Raw genomic sequence first — 23,726 nt, 5'->3', positions numbered from 1 at the left:
GAAAAGAAAAAAAAACCGTTACTTGAATATCAAAGCAAGATTAAAAAATATGAAAACTTTACCGAAGATGATTGGAAGAAAGTTATTTGGTCAGATGAAACTAAAATTAATCGGTATACCACTGATGGCCGCCAATGGAGCTGGAAAAGAGAAGGTGAACCATTAACCCAAAAAGATTTTATTCAGACAGTAAAACATGGGGGAGGCAATATTAAACTATGGGGGTGTATGACGGCTTATGGATTGAGACCAATTCATAGAATAGTTGGAAACATGAATAAGGAAATGTATCTTGATATTTTACAGCACGAATTATTGGAAACTGTTGAAAATATGCCTTACCCAATAAATGAGGTCATCTTTCAACAGGACAATGACCCAAAGCACACTAAATGCTAAAATGGTTAAGAATTGGTTAGCTTCGCAGGACTTTCAAGTGCTAGAAAGGCCAGCACAAAGTCCTGATTTGAACCCAATAGAAAATTTGTGGTCACAATTAAAAAAAGCGCTCGTTAATAACTATTCTGACTCTCCATCATCCATTAATGTGTTATATGAACAAGTTCAAGAACAGTGGGAAAATATTTCGTTTAACCTTTGCGAAAATCTTGTAAAGAGCACAAATAGATGATTAGCAGCAGTTGAAAATAAACAAAGGGATTATGGACAAAATATTAAAAATTGATAAAATTGACAAAAATTGACAGTTTTTTTCGCGTGGTGCCAAATTGATTCACCATGTTTTTCATTTATTATTTTGTAAGTAAATATTTTTCTTCAATAAATACTTAATAAAAATTGTTTTTTTAATAATAATTCCTACCAGCAATATTAATTCTCAAAATGCTAAATTCTTTATAAGAAAATAAAAATATTACGCATTCTGGTTCAGTTTTCCACCATACTGTATGTATGTATATATATATATATATATATATATATATATATATATATATCTATAGAATATATATATATATATATATCTATAGAATATATATATATATATATATATATATATATATATATATATATATATATATATATATATATATGTATATATATATATATATTTATATATATATATATATATATATATATATATCTATAGAATATATATATATATATATATATATATATATGTGTATATATATATATATATATATATATATATATATATATATATATATATATATATATATATATATATATATATAGAATATATATATATATATATATATATATATATATTTATATATATAGCCAGAAGGGCAACTGAAAGTAACCAGCTTGTTAATTTTGGTCGCCCGCCAACTTTTTAAGTTGCTCGTCGTTATTTTTTATTAAAAAAGTTTTGCATTAAGCAGAATTCTTACATATTCTCATTTTTTATTATAGGGCCAAGTTTCATTAGAGGGCAAATTACTTCTAGTCTAACTAAGTTAGACTAGAAGTAATTTTTGTAAATAAAAGTAATATTGTAAACTATTGATAGCAATTACTTTTCTACTTTCAGATAAAGCACATGCCAATATATACGCCATGAGGTTTTTCACTTGAATTTTGATTTTATCAAAAAAAATATGGGCTCTTTTTTACAACAACAAAGTATTGACAAATATACTTTAAAACTCTTTGCTTTTAATGTGTAGCAATTATTAAAATGTTACAGGAGCTTAAAAACTATTGGTATTTAGGGTTACCACCTCTAGCTAGGTTAAATCCGGATTGGGCGGGGCATGGCGAGCGGTGAGCGAGGTGAGACAATTTCGCTCTTTAGACCACAAAGAATTTATCACACTGAAATTTTGATCACATGAAGAATTTGAAACAGGTATGGAGAACACAAAGAATAATACTTTAAAAAGTTCGCCTCCCTCACCACACTTTTTTTCAGCGAGTTTTGTAAAAAAACTACTCGATCAATCCACTACATTCATGTTGGTCTCTACCAGTGCTGTTTGGATATTACGCAGAATACAGTCTTCATAGTATTTATTTTGATCTACATCAATGCAAAACTTGACTTCTAGTTGGTCAAATAAGCTCCAGACCACTGGTTTGTTCAAAGTTAAGATACTCACGCTTTGAAATTCTGAATTCTGGAAGTTGTACCATTTATCTAAGTAATTTAAGTATTTTGTGTAGAATTCATCTACGTCTCAATCAAACTTTTGTTTTTTGACTAGTGGCATTCTTTTCAGGAACTGAGCAACAGCATGTCCATAAAATTTTTCTTGTTTGGGATCTGCAATTTTCTTTCTTATTACAACCATAACTTCATGTAACACGGAACTAGTAGTTTGATCCAACTCTAAAGTTAATACACCACTTTGAAAGACCTGCATAACATTATGTAAGAAACAGCAATACAATTTAGGAATGGACTCAATTTCGCCATCTTGAAATGTATCCCATATTACATTGTAGCATTCTTCTTCTCCCCTTGATACAAAATATGACCGTAACGCAGACCATACCAGATATATTTTTTCCAGTGCTGGAAGTAAGGATAACCATCTTGTTGGTACATGTTTTGCTAGAGAATCGTATTTTAAATGCGTAAAACATGTACATTATCAGCAAAAAATATAAAATTTTAGGGCATTTTCACATTCCGGGAGATTTCAATGTTTTTTCAAATTACTTCCGGGAGATAGGAGTTGATATCGAAATCCGGGAGAATCCGGTGCATTCTGGGAGAGGTGGCAACCCTATTGGTATTTTAAAGTATTCGCATTTTAATTAAATTTAATTTTAAACCGTGATAAAAATTTATTAAATAGAATCTAAATTCGGTATTTGAAAAAGATTATATTTCCTTATAATTTATTTCTTAAAACAATCTTATACTTAACATGACCTTTTGTTTATTTATCGCAATTTACTTATTTTTATTTTTAAGTAATTAATGTAGTATTTTATTATATATTTTAATGTAGTCAAGATTATAATCAATTTATAAATAGATTTTATCAGTTACCAATAAGATATTTGTAAACGCAATTTATGTTCATAAATGTATTACCTCAAAAGAACTTTCCACAATATTGAATTAATAAGAAACAAAAAATATTAAAAAAAAAAATTTTAAACAAAAGCACTTCTCCCTTTTTTAAAAAGAAAAGTTTTAATTTCCTTTTGCTTATAATAATCTAAGATAATCTATGATGGAGAGACTTATATTTTACGCAATGAACGAGAAAAAATCTTTAATTAAAATTGCAAAACTATTTTACATTCACTTGAAATTAAATTTTACATTCAACATTATACTATTTTACATTCCTTCAAAACTAATTAAAATTTTATAACCATATTTAATTTAAAGTCTTTTAAAACTGAAAATTTTTTCCATCAAACAATTTGCTTCTTTAAAAAATTCTCAGTTGCATTTAAATGCTTTTATTACGACCTAATTTTTCCCGAATAGACGTCACATAAATGAAGTTAAAAGATAACTTAACTATTCAAAAAAAAAATGTTTTAGAACTGAATGCTTACAACATTTATGAAAAAAGCGAGCTTCGTAGTGCTTCTTAACAAGGTCTGTCAAAGTATTTTTTTTATTTTTTTGGCAGATTTAGTTCTTTATCTCTAAATCCTTAAATAAAATTTGTAAAAAAATTAAAATAAAATAGTATTTTTGTTTAAATGATAAATAGAAGTATTTTATTAAATACGTTTAAACACTTGTACAATTTTCTTATGTTCTAATTAATAATAAAAAATAAATATATACATATATACATATATACATGTATATATATATATATATATATATATATATATATATATATATATATATATATATATATATATATATATATATATATATATATATATATATATATATATATATATATATATATATATACATATATATACTACTGTGATCAAAAAGTAAGGTGAATTTTTAATTTAAACTTCCCGCCTTATTCGAATCGTCCAATCTTTTTTATTTTTAAGTTGGTAGGAATGTCATTAACATTTGCGCCAAATTACATGTCAAACTCATAATTATTTTTTTTTGTTTCTGAAGTACCAAAAGTGCATTCGGCGATTTTCACGATGTCTAATTTTGTTGAGCAAAGAAGTGCTATTAAATTTTGTTTACGGAATGATATTTCTGCTGCTGAAACGTATCGAATGTTGCAAAAGGCCGTCGGTGAAGAGACTATGTCTCAAAAAAATGTTTACAAGTGGTACAAAGACTTCAAAGAAGGCCGAGAACGTGTTGATGACTTGGAACGCTCCGGACGACCATCGACTTCGATTGATGATCGCCACATCAACAAAATCAAAGAATTGGTGCTTGCAAATCATCGGTTAACCATTCAAGACCTTGTTGACATGGTTGGAATAAATCGGCACGCGCATTGAAGGCTATCCCTACCGAGGACTTTTCGGCATGCTTTGAAGACTGGAAAAAACATTGGCAAAAGTGCATTGGGGCCGGGGGCCATTATTGTGAGGGGGGCGATACAGATTTGGAAGAATAAATAAAGATTTTTCATTTTATAAAAAAATTCACCTTACTTTTTGATCACAGTAGTATATATATATATATATATATATATATATATATATATATATATATATATATATATATATATATATATATATATATATATATATATATATATATATATATATATATATATATATATATATATATATATATATATATATATATGTAAATTATGTTAGTGTATTTTACAAATAGAGTGCTCAATGTTCTTAAAGAACAGAGCAATAATAAATTAAATTAGTAAAAAACACTTATCTAACTTTTATCTTCTACTTTAAGTTTCACCATTGCTGGATCATCAGGAAGAGTTCTTCCTGAAGAACTCTTCCTGATGATCCAGCAATGGTAACACTTAAAGTAGAAGATAAAAATTAAATAAGTGTTTTTTACTAATTTAATTTAATTTAATTTAATTTATATATATATATATATATATATATATATATATATATATATATATATATATATATATATATATATATATATATATATATATATATATATATATATATGTATATATATATTAGGCTGTTATTGAAATAAAACAATACTAATAAATATTTGAAAAAAAAAACTCAAGCTTTGCAACTATTTTGAAAATTTTCCAACTGACACCAACATTTGAATAAGTTTATGTTCAATAATAAATATGACGTTTTTTTTTGTGCTGCTTTTTTTTTAAACAAAATGTATTTATTATAATATTATATACATTATTAACATTAGATTCATAGAAAATTAAATTTACATCTGATTTTAATTATTCTACCTATAAGTCTTTTAAAACTTTTTTTTATCAACACTTACACTTGTTTTGAAAATGTTAAAAATAAAGAGTTACAATTATTTTTAAAATTATTATTAAAAACCTTAAATTAATAAACAATTGAAGCCTAGGGTAATTAAGATTACCCTAAATTTCAATTGTAAAACTGTTATATCTCTTTACTTTGCACAGCAAAAACTAAAAATACCTGAGTTAGTGTCATTCCTTTTTTAAGTATTGAACTTGTGGCTGCAGCCATCGGTGAAATAGATGACAAATCTTGACTTGTTAAATTATTATCTAAAAATATGTTAATTTTAAAAAAATGTGTTTTTGTAACATAAAATAAAAAAAAATTTAAGGTGTTTACCTTTTTTTTTTGAAACCTGTAGCAACCTATTAGCATTTTCCAGCTCTGTAGCCTGTTCTTTAATTTTATTAGCTGAAAATAAACATATTTTTAAGTGTATTTAATTTTTCAATATTGCTCAAAAAAAAAAAAGCACTTTCTTAAATATACCAACTAAGAAAAAGAAACACGACTCAAACAAATGATTTTTTACTTTGATTTGAAACTACTCAACTTGATTTTGGATCTAAAAAACATTCAAAAAACCCTTGTTGTTTCTGTAATAAGAGTACGTATTGCATAGATTGGCTATTTTTTAGGAGAAAGACAGACCTTTAAATCCATTAGTAAAGAGAATCTTAAACAGTAGTTGAGTTAATTAGACAAGTAATTCGAACACAACAATAAAAAAACATTACCACATTGTAAAATCTAACAATTTTAACTAAAGATGTAACTGTTGTGGAAGTTTGCAATGTACCTGCATGCAATGCAAACTGCACCATTACGCATATAACATCTGTATAGAGATACAGAAACAATTGATTGTGGAATAACCTAGGAGGATTAAGACAAAATAGTGAGCCAAAAATTGTCAGAGGAATACTTTATAGTAAGTAGTAGTTTTTGTTCTTTTTTTTTTCTTTTTTTATTTCTTTTTACTTTTTTTCAGTACTTTAATTAATGTTCAATGCTTTATGAACATGAGAAGGATCTCAAACAAGTATCCTTGTGTTGATAGAAAGACAAATTTAACAAAGATGAATGTTTGATAAACGATCATTAATTTATAAATAAATCACTTCAATTTATAGAGGTCTTCCATACTTTGTATTTGTTATTACTGTGTATACTGAGTATGTTACTCAAGATATTAAGATACTTAGTATGTTACTCAAGATATTAAGATACTGAGTATGTTATTCAAGATATTAAGATACTGAGTATGTTACTCAAGATATTATAAGAGGAAAAAATCTTAATTTAAAAAAGTTAAATAATCAAAAACATATTCTTGTTTCTTAAGCTTGTTTGAATGTTTTTAAGCAAAATAAAATGGTTCCAAGATAAAAACAACAGCCAAAACAATGAATTGAAACCGATGGAAATGGATGTAAGGTGCCTACCCCCGCCCCCTTGTACAACATACAAGATTGTATATTAGTGTTAAAAACATAATTGTGTAACATTTTTTTTTTATTTCTTTTTTTTTGGTATAATTCTATTGGCATATAAATTAGCTATATTTTGTGACTGTTACACAAACGCTTGTGTAATTGCATTGAACAAGTATAATTCTCCAATATGCCATGAGACTTGCATCTCATTCAAAAATAAACATACATGAGATGCCTCATGCTATTGAAAAATTTTTAAAATCAATTGACAGCAACTCATAACTAATAAAGACAATTTTTAACACTAATTGTGAAAACAATGAATACTATTATAATAATCTAGCATATTTTTATTCATGTTGATAAATATTTTTTTGTTTGTCTTCTTTGATGATTTTATTTCAACTCTGAAGATAATGTATTCAGATTGAAGTATTAAATTAAAAAAAAAATAGCTTCTATACAAATGTTCTGTATTTTATGTTTTGCCCTAAATAAATAACTTCACTAAATTTCAACTTCATAAACTAAACTTCGACAAAAACTCAATTTTAAGTTTAGAATATTATAAATAAACTAAAAACTATTTACTAATAATTTTAATAAAAGCTTAAAATTTCAATTAAAAAAATTTTTCAAAAGAAGGATACTTAAGCTTTCTAGAGATGATGCTTTATCATTTTCTGATTCTTTCAACTTTTCAGCCAATATTGATTTCTCTAAAAAGATTTAAATAATAATAATAATAATAACTCAAAAATAATCATGATCAATAAACTTAAAATAAAATTTCAAACCTTCATTAACTTTTAAAACATAGGATTGCAGTTCAGAAAATGCAGCTGAAATTTCACTTAGCTTTTGTTTTGCATGGTCTCTATCATCCTTAATATAAATTTTGAAACAAATATTACCATGTAATAAAGCTGACATTTTAACATAAATTTTGAATTTGGGCAGTGTCAGCTTATATTGCTAATTTATCAAGCATGAAAATTAATCATTCAAATTGTTCTTACAGCAGTTATAATAAAGTGTCATGATCTTTGAATAGCTTGATTGCAAATGGTTGTATCAAAAATCATTAAATTTAAATTCAAAATCTAATGCCATCAGATTACACTTTAAAAAAGTGTTCTTTAGTTGTAATGTAATAACATAATCATTAATATAATTTGTTTTTTAAACTAATGCACTTACGTTTCAAATAAAAATCCAAATAACATGAAAAATAAAAATGCATTTTTGGTTTTAATAATTCAAAAATTTTCTGTTATTTATATTTGGAAAAAAGAATTGTATTAATTTAAAAAACAAGTTTTTTCTAAATGAAAAATATATAAAAAATTATACTTTGTATAATTCAACAAGTTTTGTTTGAGAAGAAAGTTCCTGCTGCATATTGTGTTGAACTTCGATATTCTCATCTGATATTCTCTCAATTTTTGACATCAATAACTTTAACTTTTTTTCCTGTTCAGCACAAGTTTCTTTGCAAATTTCTAGATTGCTTTTTAATTGAACATTTTCTTGACTAATTGATTCATATTTTAATTCAACATCAATAAATTTTGATGACTGATCTCTTTGTGTTTGAATCAAAAGTTCTGATTTTAATTTTAATTCATTAGTGATATGATCTATCTGCTGGAGAAGCATTGATTTTTCTTGTTCGAGACGCTTTTCTTTAAACTCTTTGCGAATATCTGAGTTTTTTATTTCATCAAGATCATATTGAAGGCGATAACGAATTTTATTAGATTCACTTAGTTTTTTTGACATATCTGACCATTCTTCATTTATTCTATCGATTTCTGAATTTTTTTTCTCTAAAATTTCAGCAAAATCAGCTTTTTCATGTTCAAGTCGACTACACAGTTGACGAAATTGTTCCTAAGAAAATAAAATTTGTAAAAATATTAAGAATATAAGCTTCAATTTTAAAAGGATAAAAATTATAAAATGATAACATAAAATCTGATTCTAATAGCTGATAGCATCTATTTATAACTTAAATCTGATTCTCTAGAAAAACAAACCATATAAATGTAAAAAAAAATATTTTTATATAAGCCTTCTCAGGTGAGGCATGCCATGGCACATCTTATGTGACCAAGCATATAATATTTCAGGGCTCGAAATAATAAACATTTTCGTTCTGGACAATATGTCCAATAAATACTCAAGTTTGGTGGACATGTCTGATAAAACCTAAAGAAATGCAATTGAACCCCATTCCTGACCACACATATTTTGTTTTTACAACTTGACCATGGCAGTTTGTTTTAACAACGTAAGGCGTTTCAAAAATGCGCTAAAAATAAAACGAAAATTTAAAAGCTTGTCTAAAAAATGGAAATCTTCAAGAAAAAGAAAAAATCTAAGTTCAAAAAACTAAAATTTGAAAAAGAAAATATATATTTATATTACGTTTTTTTAAATTACTAAACTATATGAAATGCTTTGTAAATGATTAGAAATTATAAATATTTTAAATACATAAATTATTAAGTTTACTTTATACTTTATTAAATAAAGTAACAAATTAATTCTAATGATTGTTTACAATTAACCTATTTCATTTAAATTATCAAAGAATATTATACATAATTACGTTTATATAAATATGTATTTTTTAACAAATCTTCACAAACTTTTTCTATAAACACTTTTAATAGCGAAAAACTTTAGCGCGAAAACAAACGCTATGTAACACAACTCAAATTTAATAGTGTAATAAAAAGTACTGGGCTCTATAAGCATTAAAAAAAATATTATGTTAAAATTTTTGTAAAATAAAAATTTAAACATAATAAATATTAAGTTTTAAAAGCTAAAATACTTGTTTGAAATTTATTAAAACCATCAAACAAAAAATAAAATTAATACTGAAATATAAATTTAAATTAATAACTAATTGCAACGTTTTAACATAAATGATAAAAACCGGGCTTAAAACGCTTAGACGTCTTTTAAAAAAATGAACTAGCTCAAAAAAATGACATTTTATTAACATAGCTGTGTGTTCAACTTCATTTTCATTTCATTGTTTATTTAAAAAAAGTTCAAAAAATAAAGTTTATATACAATACTGAATTTAATAATAATTTTGGAACAGTTAAAATGATTATAAACAAAATGCACACAAAACATGGGTCATACAAAATGACTGATAGACGTCATTTTTTACCAGACAAGTGCCGGACATTTTATGAAGATTTTGTTTAGCTTTCAATTAAGAGTTAGTTTATTTCTAATTTTCTCTTTAACTTAGTTTGGTTTTATCAGGACATTTTTTAGTGTTCTTATCAACTCCAATTGTATCGACTAAAAGCCAACTAGTCAAAAGTCAAAATTAGTTGACTTAGAAAAATCAAATAATTTATTTAATTGACTATGAATTTCTTACTAATCGACAAATCTAAATCAAATAGTCTATTTGATGGATTGGATTAAATGGATTTATTACTAATTGATTAAAGTTGATTTAGTCAAATAATAATCTTATAATCCTTATATTTTTTTAATCAATTTAATTTTTCCATTCTTTAAGTTTTGTTTGTTCATTTAACAACAATAGCATGCACTATTATAACTTTTACATGTTTCCTTGTTTTATGTTTATTATCTCGTTTTACCTAATTCATAGCATGTTAACAATATTTATACCTAATTTATACCTAACTTTAAGTTATATATTTTATTAATTTTTTTTTTGTTCTTTTTTTGTTTATCCTATACTTGTGATTTTCATAAACACTTTTATCAGGGCCATTCTAAGCTGTCTTGGGGCCATGGAGCAAAATTAAATAGTGAAGCTCCAAAATCTAAATGTTATGGTTGCATAGACTTTTTGATATTTAGCAAGAATTAAGACTAAATTATTGGGGCTTAGGAATAAATTGTTAGTCATAGATCTGTGACTCAAAGACTATATGATGTAGGACTTTTTGGTTATATTGGTGTTAAAAAATCTTTTATTAGTAAAAAGAATAAGAAGGCCTGGTTACAATTTGCCAAAAATTGCCTAAATTGGACAACCAAAGATTGGAAAAAAGTAGCATAAAAAGTAGTAAAACATGGTGGAGAAAGATGGTTGGGGAATTTTCTCTGCGCAAGGAGTTGGTTGATTGTTCCAGATCAAAGGAAATTATGAACGCTTCTAGGACATTTTACAAAACAACTTATTATCATGTGGAAAAAACAACATGTCGCAAAATTGGATATTTTATTAAGATTATGACCCAAAGCACATCCAAGTTGTTAAAACAGTGGTTTTGGCTTCAAATGTGAAAGTTTTAAGATGGCCGCCTCAATCACCAGACTTTAACCTAACGGAACACTAATGGGAAATGGTAGATTGTCAAGTTTGAAAGCATTTATATTCAAATAAAGACACTTTATTCAAATCATCGAAGGAACTTAATTGATGAATAGAGTAATTGCCATATGGTTTGTGCACCTGTTAACACTGCAAAGAAGAATTGCAAAAAAATATAGATTTTTTGTTATTGTTTTTGTCATTTTTAAGTTAGTTTTTTTTTTGTAATTTTCTACATTTTTTAGCAATTATTTAGCATAAAATTTTTTTTTGGCATAAAATTTGAAATTTTAATTTTGATAATGTATATAACACCATGCCAATTTAATACCAGGCTTCAAACTAAAAAAAGGCTATCAAGATTATTTGTTTCTTTGAACATTTGTATATTGTGAAGTAATTTAGTCTTACCTTGTTTGTTTGTTATATTTGTCAAAAAAATTTATATTGCTAGTAGGCCCTTCATAAAAAAATCCCAATACTGTACTTAATTTCAAAAAAAATTTAAAATTCGAATTATTTTTTACTGAGTTTAAGACCATCTTTATCTGGTGATTTGCAATTTATATATAATTTATTTATTTTATCTGAATTTTTTACATTTGAACTTTTTCATATAATACTTTGTCAGGGCACTTGCAAAATTTTTTAACATGCTTTGTTGCTCAAGGCCATTTTGTAGACAATATTATTGTATATATTTTATATAGTATTTACATAATATCTATATATATTATTTATGTGTATATAGCTATTATGGTTTCTTAAAACCCCCTTAATATAGAAAATCACAACTCAGTGTTTATGTGGTATGGTAATCTTATGTGCTGATCCTTTTTTATTGCACAAAAAACAACAGTTTTTATTTCAAAAATAAAAAACATGAACTCCTATAAGTTTTCTGATACCTTGTTTTACAATTATTTTTTGAGATAAATATAAAACTTCCTTTTATTTGAGTAATAAGCATGCATTAAATATTAAACAATTCAACTTAAATTAGTCTTAAATTAATCACAAAAGATAACTACAGCACATAAAAATACTGAGTTCTAATCTTTTTATCTAAAGGGGGGTGAAAGGCACCCTAATATATATATATATATATATATATATATATATATATATATATATATATATATATATATATATATATATATATATATATATATATATATATATATATATATATATATATATATATATATATATATATATATATATATATATATATATATATATATATAGACTTGTGGAGCCAAAAGTTTTTTTTCCAGCTCGGCTTTGGCTCTGGCTCTAGTTCCCAGTACTTTATGAACAAAAATTACAAATTTTGAAGTATTTTTTCTGATCACATTTGCCAACTTAAATTCAAACCATTTACAGAAATTAATTTTTAACAAACTTTCATGATTACAAGGTTAATGTATTACTATCGCTACTCTATTAACGCATATTACATTTAAAAGAAAATTAATTTGTGTAAATATACTTTTTTTATATATATATATTATAACAAAAACTAAAATTTTTAGTTCTAATTAAAATTCTAATTCTATCCAATGGGCACAGTACCTAAAAATAATATCTTTTGAACGTTTAAAAGACATCAAAAATGTTCAAAATACATTCACAACGCTTCAAAGACATTTAAAAGATGTCCCAGCACGTCCGACTTGTACATCTTGTGCCAACTGGGTAGTATAATTTTTAAGATATGAATAACCTTTGATCATTAAATCCTGCATCAAATATTTAACAGCGTAATTTAAATATAAAAATACAGCATAAAGCAATATATGTAATACTACGAGAATGTTTCCATATATAATTTACTTAATAAAGCATATTAAGAAATGCTATTAAAGGATATATAACTGTTAGAAAAAATATTTGAAAAAAAAAAGAAATTAAATAAATAATTCATTCAACAAATTAGTTGAACAATGAATGAATAAAAATTGTCTACAGCAAAAAAAAAAAACTTCAAGCCCAGACTTCGACTCCATCAAAAAACAGTGACTCCCAGGATCCTCGGCTCCGGTTGTGACTCAGCTCCACAAGCTTGTGTGTGTATCTAATATATATATATATATAATATATATATATATATATATATATATATATATATATATATATATATATATATATATATATATATATATATATATATATAAATATATATATATATATGTATATATATATAAAAATATATACATATATATATATATATATATATATATATATATATTTATATATATATATATATATATATATATATATATATATATATATATATATATATATATATATATATATATATATATATTAGATACATATATATAAATAGATATATATATATAAAATTTTGACTAAGTTTGGCATGCTGATCTTCTCCATTGCTTGCTTAGCTTGCTTCATATGGTGTATCTGGAGAAGTTTTTGAATCAATTAAGCTGTTTCTTTCTAACAGCTATATTAAAGTCATTCTCGAAGGCCAACACTTTTCTTCATCCTCTACATTTGTCCCTGTATGGAATACTGATGTAATATTTGAGCTGGTCCTTCTAATGATGCTCTTTCTCTTCTTGACAAAATCCAAAAATGCATTGTAAACGTAGTTGGACCTGCTTCACCTGCTAAGCTTGAGCCTCTTTCCCGTCATTGAAAAGTTCCATATCTTTCTCTTTTCTACATATATTATAATGGTCACTGCTCAAAGGAGTTATCATCTCTAGTTCCATCAACTAAAACTCATTCTGGCTTGACTTGTGGGTCAAGGTAACAACATCAGTTTTTGCCATGTATAATAACACCTCTCCAACAACATCTGTAAATATAATGAGGTAAAATAAGAGCTGTCCAACAACATCTGTAAATACAATGAAGCATAATAACATCTGTCCAACAACATCTGAAACTTCATTGGTGCCTAACAACATCTGTGCAAAAATTAAATGAATATTACAGATGTTGTTGAATCTTTTAAATTAAGAAAGTGTAATAACATCTGCACAAATACATCTGTGGATTCAGATACAGATGTAGTTACATCTTTAGAATTATTAAAGTGTACTAACATCTGTGCAAGTACTTGTGGGTTCTACAGATGCAGCGACATCTTTTAAATTTTCAAGGTGTAATAACATCTGTGCAATTGCATGTGTAGATTTTTAAGTTAATTTTAAGATGAATGTATGCATCTGTAGATTTTTAAGATAAAGTTAATTTTAAAATGAATTAAATAAGAAAGCATTATTTTAACCATTCCTTTATGTAACTACATAATATGTATGTAGTAACTACATAATGTACATGTAGGAACTTTTTCAGATGTAACTTCATCTGGAAAAACATATTAACTGATGACGCATTATTATAACCAGATGTAGTAACATAGAGTTTTTTTTTCAGATGTAACTACATCTGAAGAAAATTCTTCCAGATGTTATTGGTCTTGGAGAAAAATTACCAGATGTAGCTACATCTTTTTAAAGATGTTATTAGGGGTCATTGAATTTTCAGATGATATTGGACAGATGTTGTTAGAGTAAAAAAAAATACAGATGATCTTGGACAAAAGTGTACAGATGGTCTTGGACTACTCCACAGATGTTGTTGGACAGATGCAATACTCTTTTACCATGTTATGTAACGTTTGTTTTCGCACAAAAAGTGAAAGAAAAAGTTTGAAAACTTTATAAAAAAATACATATTAATATAAATGTAATTACTTATAATATTCTTTGATAATTTAAATAAAATGGGTTTAATGTAAACAACCACTAGAATTAATTTTTTACTTTATTTGATGAAGTAATATATTCCTTTAATAAATATATATTCCTTTTAAAAATTTTTTTGAGCTTAGATATTTTCTTTTTTCTTAATAATTTACTTTTTTTAAATCATCTTTTAAATTTTTTTTTTTTTATTTTCAGCACATTTTTGAAAAACCTGAATTATTCAAATCAAACTGTTGTGGTCAAGTTGAAAAAATAAAATATTTTAAGTGTGGTCAGGAATGGTGTTCAATTGTATTTCTTTAGGTTTTATTGGACATGTCCATAAAACTAGAGAATTTATTATATATATATATATATATATACATATATATATATATATACATATATATATATATATATATATATATATATATATATATATATATATATATATATATATATATATATATATATATATATGTATATATATATATATATAATATATATATATATATATACATATATATATATATATATATATATATATATATCTTAATATATATATATCTTAATATATATATATCTTAATATATATAAAGGGCAATGTGTGTGTGTTTGTTTGTTTGTTCTCTATAGAAATCCAAACCGCCGGACCGATCTCGATGAAATTTGGCAGGGGGGTAGTCCTCGAGGGGGAGAAGGTTCCTAGCTGGGTTTTGACCCCGTACCTCAACCCCCGGGGTCAGGGGGGACCATTTTTTGGGCCCATTTTTGTGTACAGATATCAGGTAAGCCAGTTTAAATATTGGCCCGGGCAACGCCGGGTAACTCCAGCTAGGTATATATAAAGGGCAATGTGTGTTTGTGTGTGTGTTTGTTTGTTTGTTTGTTCTCTATAGAAATCCAAACCGCCGGACCAATCTCGATGAAATTTGGCATGGGGGTAGTCCTAGAGGGGGAGAAGTTTCTTAGCTGGGTTTTGACCCCGTACCCCGACCCCCGGGGTCAGGGGGGCCCAAAAATGGGATCCAGTGTGGCTCTGCAGCCTCAGCCGTGCAATTTGGCAAAACCTAAAAGCTTCCTACCTGTGGAGGAGTGTCAGAACACTTCATTTGACAACAAACATGAGGGTAAAGTTGTCTGGTGATCTGTCAGCAGGAGCCTTTTCCAATCAGCTCCTTGCCTTGGGCAATGGTGAGGCACCAGTTGATGTGAAGACAGGGCTCATTAAATTCCCTGCCAACTTTTGCACACTGGTGGATTCTGCAGAGGAACTCATTGTCAAGGTGTTTCCCAACATCCAGCAGAGTTTCACCAGACATGACTGGATCTGTGAGAGAGCTATTCTGGCTCCCAAAAATGAGTCTGTCACCAAGATCAATATGCAGATCCAGAAAATGCTCCCAGGCAATGAAAAGTCCTACAACTCCATTGACATGGTTATGGACCCCAGTGAAGCTGTCAACTATCCAACAGAATTTCTGAACTCTTTAGAACCATCTGGATGTCCTCCTCACATTCTTCACCGGAAAGTTGGAGCACCAATCATTCTCCTTCGCAACCTCGACAGTCCCAAGCTCTGCAATGGAACTCGACTCATCATCAAAGCTATCCTTTCAAACTTGATTGAAGCAATTATACTGACTGGATGTGGCAAAGGTGAGAATGTCTTCATTTCAAGGATTCCAATGATTCCCAATGACCTCCCATTCAGTTTCAAGCGCCTCCAGTTTCCAGTCAGGCTGGCTTTTGCCATGACCATTAACAAAGCGCAGGGACAGTCACTCAAAGTGGCTGGCATCAATTTGGAACAGCCCTGCTTTTCTCACAGCCAGCTCTATGTTGCATGCTCCAGAGTTGGATCTCCACGAAATCTTTTCATTTTGACTCCAGAAGAAAAAACCAAGAACATTGTCTATCAGAAGGCTCTTCAGTGAAAGAAATCCTCTTTAAAGAAGTCCTATTAAAAGAAAACAATAACAATCCAATGCACAGTGTGCCCAGAATGTGGTTTTTTGGAAAAAATTCATAAATCCGTTATTTGTTAATGAAATCTTGTGAAAACTTTAGTATATTACTTTTTAGGGCTGAAGAATCTGATTCTGAGGTTAGTTTTTACGTGTGGGCACTCTGACCCAGTAAATGGGGCAACAGTGGGGGAGGGGGAGGGGTGCCAAGAGTCATGCTCTTACTTTTTTTAAAATTTTCAAATAAACTATAAAATATAAATTAAAAAATAAAATTTTTTTTAAAAAAATTTGTCTTCCACCGCCCCCCGCCCTATATAACAAATAGCCTCTCGATCCCCGTGACCAGTAAGCTCATAGCTAGCTAGGTTGCTTGGAAAAGGATATATCCAATTCATAATGAAATATGTTTGACTATTAATAATTTCAAGAAACTCATAATGAAATGAATTTGAGTTTATAATAATTTAATATTAAACACAAATATACACAGATATTAATCTTATTGATTTTATATGGTCACAGAAAACATTCTTGAATTATCATTTTTTCTTCAGTAAATATGTTGTTCACGTCTACTTTACACCCTCTTGTGGTATGTCCGAATTTTCCACATAATCCACATTGCAAAAGTCTTTTTTTACTGGCAATAATTGGATGTGTTCTTATCATCAGTCTGCAGTAAATGTCATGTGTATTAATTTGCAAAGACATCTGTCTGGCTTTACAACTTGTTCCTGATTTATAAGCCTTAATGTATTTGTTCCAACTTTCGCTTGACTGCTCGGAGTACTTAGCAATGGGTGATCCACCTGTAAGCATAAACAGTTCCCAGGCATGTGCACACATTTGATGTACGCTGGGGCTGAGCATAGCCCATGGAAATGTCTGTTTATGGAATATCATCAATCCATAACCAACTTCTTTAACTTTATCAGGATCAACTTTTTTGCTAACATCAACATGCTGATTAATGCTAAGTAGTATATTGAACTTAGATAACAAAGTCGAGAAGCTATCTTGGTCTTCTGTTTTAAGAATTATGGAACAGATTGACTTTCTTTCTTTTGGACTAAAAAAACGATCTGCTAATGGTCCATTGTTAGTGTTACCACCACTAGAAGTAGAAGAATCAAGAAGCATTCCTGTTTTTTCACGTACGTTTTGAATAACTTTTTTTTTTGCTGTTTTCAGAGCAGTTTTTACCTTTATGTCCTGCTCAGACCATGTATGGGTTTGTTTACCCACAATGTGATACAAAATTTTCAGACAGTGGTCGAGTGCACGAAGCTTTTGATGCAGAATGGCAAAAAACTTTACATCTGATTCAACTATAGGTTCATGGCATTGTCCATGTCTTTCTGTATCTTTGTACAAGATTTTGCCATTTTCTAGTCTTCTCCAGGTACTGAGCACATCATTGTAATTTTTATCTATGGTGAACCCATGTAGTATACATACCAGGTCATTGGCATCACTTCTGGAACATTTGCAGTAGTGACAAAAAGCTCCAGAATCACCCACCAATAAGTCTACCATTTTGCCATCAACCATACTAATCTCTGTTTTTACAAATATTTGTAACCCATTTTTTGAAAGAATAGGCTGAGTTTCATTTTTAGGCAGTTGACTCAGAGTTGCTTTAAAATACTCCTTAACACTCTCCCTAGTTTCTTTTGCTTTCACTAGAATAACAGGCCTGGCAAAAGTAATAGAGTTAGGGGTTGGATTAGTCCAGATTACTTGGTTTTTTGAATATTTAATTTCAAGAGGACATCAAAAGGAACAAATATAATTTGTTCCCTTGAAGTCTGCATCTTGAGGATCGGAAAACTGATGACGATAATTGTGATTTCCAGACCCATCAAGTCCAAATTTACCCTCTACATGTATAGAATGATTTTCAGCACAAAACTCGGATATATCTAGTAGAGACTCAACAGTGTCTTTGATAACATTGTTCACAGGGGATGAAGTTTGCTTGTCGTCACTGCTTAATTCTTTTGGTAGCAAAGTACGTTTAAAGGTATCTACATCATTCCTTGTTGGCAACATTAGTTTTGGGAGAAGCTCAAGTCTCAGTTCCTAGGGAAATATACAAAATTTAAACGTACAATTATAAAAACAATTAACTACAACAGTATTTGATTGCATACTTTACCTGATATTTATTTATGGATAGATCCAAGTTGTAAATTGAAGCAATTGCTTCCTGTACCGATATTGTTGAAAGTTTTACTCCTTCCATCTTCCCCCATCTTTTTTCACATCTTTGGACAACTTCTTTTAAGTATTCTGATTTATCTACACCTTGTTCACTCGCATGTTTTTCCACAATGTCCACAAAATCATCCAGAATTTTGTTGTATGTACGTTTTTCAGGTTGATCACTGGATTAAATGATAACGTTTTATGAAAAGTAAAAAAATAGCTACTGGGTGTCCCAAATAACATGATGCTTAAGAAATTCAAATAAATGTCAACAGTTAAACTTTTACCTTAGTCTTTTTGATTTCCGTCCTCTTTTAGCTTGCGGAGCTCCATCTTCTTCTATATCACCCCTGGATGATGATGAGGCTGCAACAGGTAGATTTCCAGGCAGTTTTATCCCAACTTCGTTTCTCCAAATTTCCAATTCGGCCACAAGTTTATTTTGTTTCAACTTTGAATATTTTTTTACATGTCTTTCAAATTGCTTTAGAATTTTCTTGATGTTATCTTTTTCATCTTCTAAAGTTAGATTATGTCTCACTTTGATTGTTTTTAAAATTAGCTTTGATTTTTCCAATGAACTTAATTTGATGTTCAAGGTTAGTAAAATTTCTTCTAATTCTCCTTTTTTTATCAATAACATTTTATCACATGTAATCAACAGGTATTCCTGAATCGTCCGTAAAAGTTTATTTTCATAAATTACGCAACCTCAAATATCAAACTTGTACGAACAAATAAAATTCAAACTTAAACTACTCAATTTCCGGGGATAACCGGACTGTGTAATTTTTACACATAAAAATAGAAAGTCTACATTGAATGAAACATTTGAGTTTGTTTGCGGCCTCCTGCGGCCTTTTTTTTCCTGTGACTTTGTTTTTAAAAAAAATTAATATGTTTTCACATATTTTAGAATTTTTTTAGGTATAAACAAAACTGCACAAAACAAATTTTTAAACTTCAATTTCAATTTTTATTGAAGTAATTCACAAATTAAATATTATTTACAGACCAGGATTTGATGAATTTATAATTTTTTTTTTGCCATGACCTACATGTCTTACACAACATAAATTTACAATTTAAAGTGAAAAAATAAAAGGTCAGAAAAATGAATTTTTTCATGTCCTGGGCACACTGTGCAATGTGAAGAAATTACCCATGACTTAACTTTTGTAACATGTTCAACTTTTTTTTCCAGTGTGAGAGAACAATTTAATTAAAAAATTTGAGTAAATGTTCTTTTGGAAATTCTTAATTAGTTGTTTTTAAGTGGAATCCTATTGAATAAAAAACATTTGACTTTCTTTGAAATAGATAAAAGTAAAAAATCCCACTAGTCGCAAATTATTGCATGGCATTGTATGTCTACTATAGCATATAAAGATCACCAAATGCTTACTAAATTTGCTTAATTTTATAGCATATGATATTTTCAGAAAAAAAAAAAACAATGTAGCAGCACTCCGCTATGGCAGAATATTATAAAATAGTCGATGTATAAACTCAAGCCACTGACAGTTTTAATGAAGCCACAGCGCTTATCTAAACACACATTTATAGTTATATGTATGTATTTATAAATGTATGTATGTATGTATGTGTATATACATATATATATATATATATATATATATATATATATATATATATATATATATATATATATGTATGTATATATATATATATATATATGTGTTTGTGTGTGTATACATGTCGGGTCAGGTTATCCTGCTACTGGTAACATGTAACCCAGTAGAATTTGCTTCATGCCCTGCTACCTTGTAGGATACAACTTTTTAAGCAAGGCTAGGCTAGGAGATGCCAAATCCGATTTAAAACACACCTGCCTTGGAGCATTAGGTTAAGAAAGGCTGGAGGTAGTGTCCTGATAAAAATACTCATCTTGGGCAGATGTTAAATGGATCCAGCTACTGTCTTGTAGAAGGCCTCCTAGGCGAAGTTAAGGGGTAAATAGATTCTATCTGTTGACCTGCCTTGACCCCTTTTTTATTTATTAGGCTGGTGCAAATGTATTTTTAATACATTGTTTCCAGTTTAGGATGTTGAATGCTGGATCTTCTTGACTCAATGCATGGGTTTTGCTTGTGTCTCTGTTTTTATGACAAGGCAACTCATTCTATTATCTCCTAATGAGGGTGCAGCTCTAAAACTCAGTTTCATGATTCTGAGGCCGGCTGGTAGTCAGGTTTCCCGAACTCTGATGTAGCTTTCGGAGTGGCTGATCCCATCAACAGCTGAAAATATTAAAGTATTAACAGTGCCATATTGCGCATGGATGGTGTTTCTGTTTATACTTTTAATGTGCATTGCGGAGGCCACATTTGGAGCTCTTTGTTATGGCTTAGAGTTTATTAATTGTAATGAGGCAATTGCTTGGGCTAGTAAACAGTGTACTGAGTACTATCTTTGCTTTGAGTCAAATTTTTCAACAAATTTCAAAATGACTGAAGTACTAAAAACTATACAACACAAATAACCATCATCATCACCCAGTTCTCTAAACTTATCTATCACTAACATTCGTAGTCTTTGAAGTAACTTTTCTTTTGTTGAGTCTTATCTCTTGCAAAGTTCACCAGACCTGCTTGCTCTTTGTGAGACTAATTTGAGTTCAGCTGTCTCATCTTGCGATCTTAGTGTTGATGGTTAACTTCCTTTAATTCGTAAAGACTCCAATAGACACATGCTTGGCCTGTGCATATACATTCATAAGAATTCAACCATTTGCCGTGACTAGTTTCACAACAAATGGTTTAGTTTGAATCCACATACTATTCTTAATCCCAAACTCAAATAGTCAAATTTCCAACTCGCTTTCCAGACAACCCGAATCATTTACCTTCCCTACTCTACTTATGTCTTGTTTCTGATCCTAGTCAGTGCTTAGTTTCTCCACATTCACCTTTAGGTGCTTCTGATCACAGTTTGATCTCTCTAAAACTAATATCTCATTCTTCTTTATCACCTGAATCCCCCTATCATTGTACAACTACCCTATAGCTGACTGGGACTCTTTGCGTGATTTTCTTTGTGATGGCCCTTGGGTTGAATCTTTCGTCTTCCTGCTAACAAATGTGCTTCTTACATAACTTCCTGGATTCAGGCTGGCATGGAATCTTTTGTTCCCCATTGACGATTCAAGGTCAAGCCTCAGTCTTCTCCATGGTTTTCCTCACATTGTGCTGCTGCAACTGCCAATCAAAACCATTACTTCCATTTTTATCAGCAAAATAATTCTCCAGAAAACAGTCTATTTATTACTGCTAGAAACCATTGTAAAAAAGTAACACCAAAGCCCGCTATTCTCAGGCCATGAAATCTTGTATTTCATCGCAAAAATTAGGCTCTCATGACTTTTGAAAAATCTTTAATAGTATCAATAATAAAGGCAAAGCTGTAATTCCACCTCTCTTGTATGGTTCAGACTTTGTCACCTCACCTAAAGACAAAGCTGAATTGCTTGCTAAGAATTTTTTATCAATTTCATCTCTTGATTCCACTAGTTGCGTTCTACCTGATTTAGCCATTAAACAGGTTAATGCATTGCTTGACAGTCGTATCACTCCAGCTTCTGTATCTTAAGTGATTTCCTGCTTAGACTCTTCGACAGCTTGTGGCCTGGAAAACATACCAGTTATAGTCTTGCAAAAGTGTTCTCCTGAGCTGTCATCAATACTTTCAAAACTATTCAACAAGCGCCTATTAGAGTCTTGTTTTTCAGCCTGCTGGAAAATGGCATCTACTATCTCTATTTTCAAAAAATCTGGAGAGCGCTTTGATTCATCTAACTACCGCCCCATTAGTCTTATTTCTATCTAAACCAAGGTTTTTGAATCTTTAATTAACAAACACTTAATCTCTCATCTCGAATCTAATAACTTACTTTCTGATCATCAATATGGATTTCGATCAATTTTTTTTTTCGGCTGATTTGCTAACAGTAATAACTGATAGGCTTTATAGTGAATTAGATGAAGGAGGAGAGGTTAAGGCCATCGCTCTTGACATTCCTAAAGCTTTTGATAAAGTTTGGCATGCTGGACTTCTCCATAAGCTTTTTTCTTACGGTCTATCTGGTAACGCCTTTAAGATTATTGAATCATTTTCAATTGTTGTATAAAAGTTGCACTCTTCTTCTTATTCTGTAACTTCAGGGGTTCCTCAAGGTTCAATTCTTGGCCCTATACTCTTTTTAATTTACATTAACAATCTTCCAGATATTCTCACATTTAAGGTGGCATTATTCGCTGATGATACTGCCATTTATTCTTGTCATGATAAAAAGCCAACACTCTCTAATTGCTTGCAGGGGGCATTCGAGCTTGAAAAGGATCTCACTTCTGCTACAGCATGGGGCTCACAGTGGCTGGTGAACTTTAATTATGATAAAACTCAATTTTATTCAGCCAATCGTTATCGCAATAATTTAAATCTTCCGATATTTATGAACAGTAATATACTCAATGAGCCATCTACTCTTTATCTTCTTGGATTAACTCTTACTTCCAACCTTTCTTGGAAACCATATATCAAATCAGTAGCAAAATTAGCATCTGCTAAGGTTGCATCTCTTTATTTTGCTCGCCACTTTCTTACTCTGGATTTTATTTTCTTTCTCTAATAATCTCAAATCCGTCCTTGTATGTAATACTGTTGCGATATCTGGGGCGGATCTTTAAATGATGCCCTTTCTCTTTTAGACAAAGTGCAAAAA

The 23,726-nt window shown here is 29.0% G+C and overlaps 2 protein-coding genes across 4 annotated transcripts in view; both read right to left on the bottom strand.

The window, feature by feature from the left end:
- Positions 1-23,726, bottom strand: part of LOC136072045 (nucleoprotein TPR-like) — a 144,869-nt gene that overhangs the window by 108,475 nt on the left and 12,668 nt on the right. For all 3 annotated transcript variants that reach the window (XM_065820049.1, XM_065820050.1, XM_065820051.1), the window contains exons 3-7: positions 8,115-8,654; positions 7,559-7,646; positions 7,412-7,480; positions 5,665-5,736; positions 5,503-5,594 (exon numbers count right to left, since the gene is read on the bottom strand). In XM_065820049.1, coding sequence (XP_065676121.1) covers positions 5,503-5,594; positions 5,665-5,736; positions 7,412-7,480; positions 7,559-7,646; positions 8,115-8,654 — 861 coding nt within the window. The remainder of the gene's footprint in view (positions 1-5,502; positions 5,595-5,664; positions 5,737-7,411; positions 7,481-7,558; positions 7,647-8,114; positions 8,655-23,726) is intronic.
- LOC136092174 (uncharacterized) lies at positions 17,216-19,680 on the bottom strand. Its single transcript, XM_065819904.1, has 3 exons — positions 19,273-19,680; positions 18,936-19,164; positions 17,216-18,859 (listed from the first exon to the last, which is right to left on the bottom strand). Exons 1-3 carry the CDS (start codon positions 19,626-19,628, stop codon positions 18,551-18,553), a joined length of 894 nt encoding a protein of 297 aa, XP_065675976.1. The 5' UTR covers positions 19,629-19,680; the 3' UTR covers positions 17,216-18,550.

Source organism: Hydra vulgaris, chromosome 15 (assembly GCF_038396675.1).
Source record: "Hydra vulgaris chromosome 15, alternate assembly HydraT2T_AEP".
NCBI classification, from domain to species: domain Eukaryota; kingdom Metazoa; phylum Cnidaria; class Hydrozoa; order Anthoathecata; family Hydridae; genus Hydra; species Hydra vulgaris.
The sequence above is the reverse complement of the archived record's forward strand: the minus strand, read 5'-3'. Positions and strand labels throughout refer to the sequence as shown.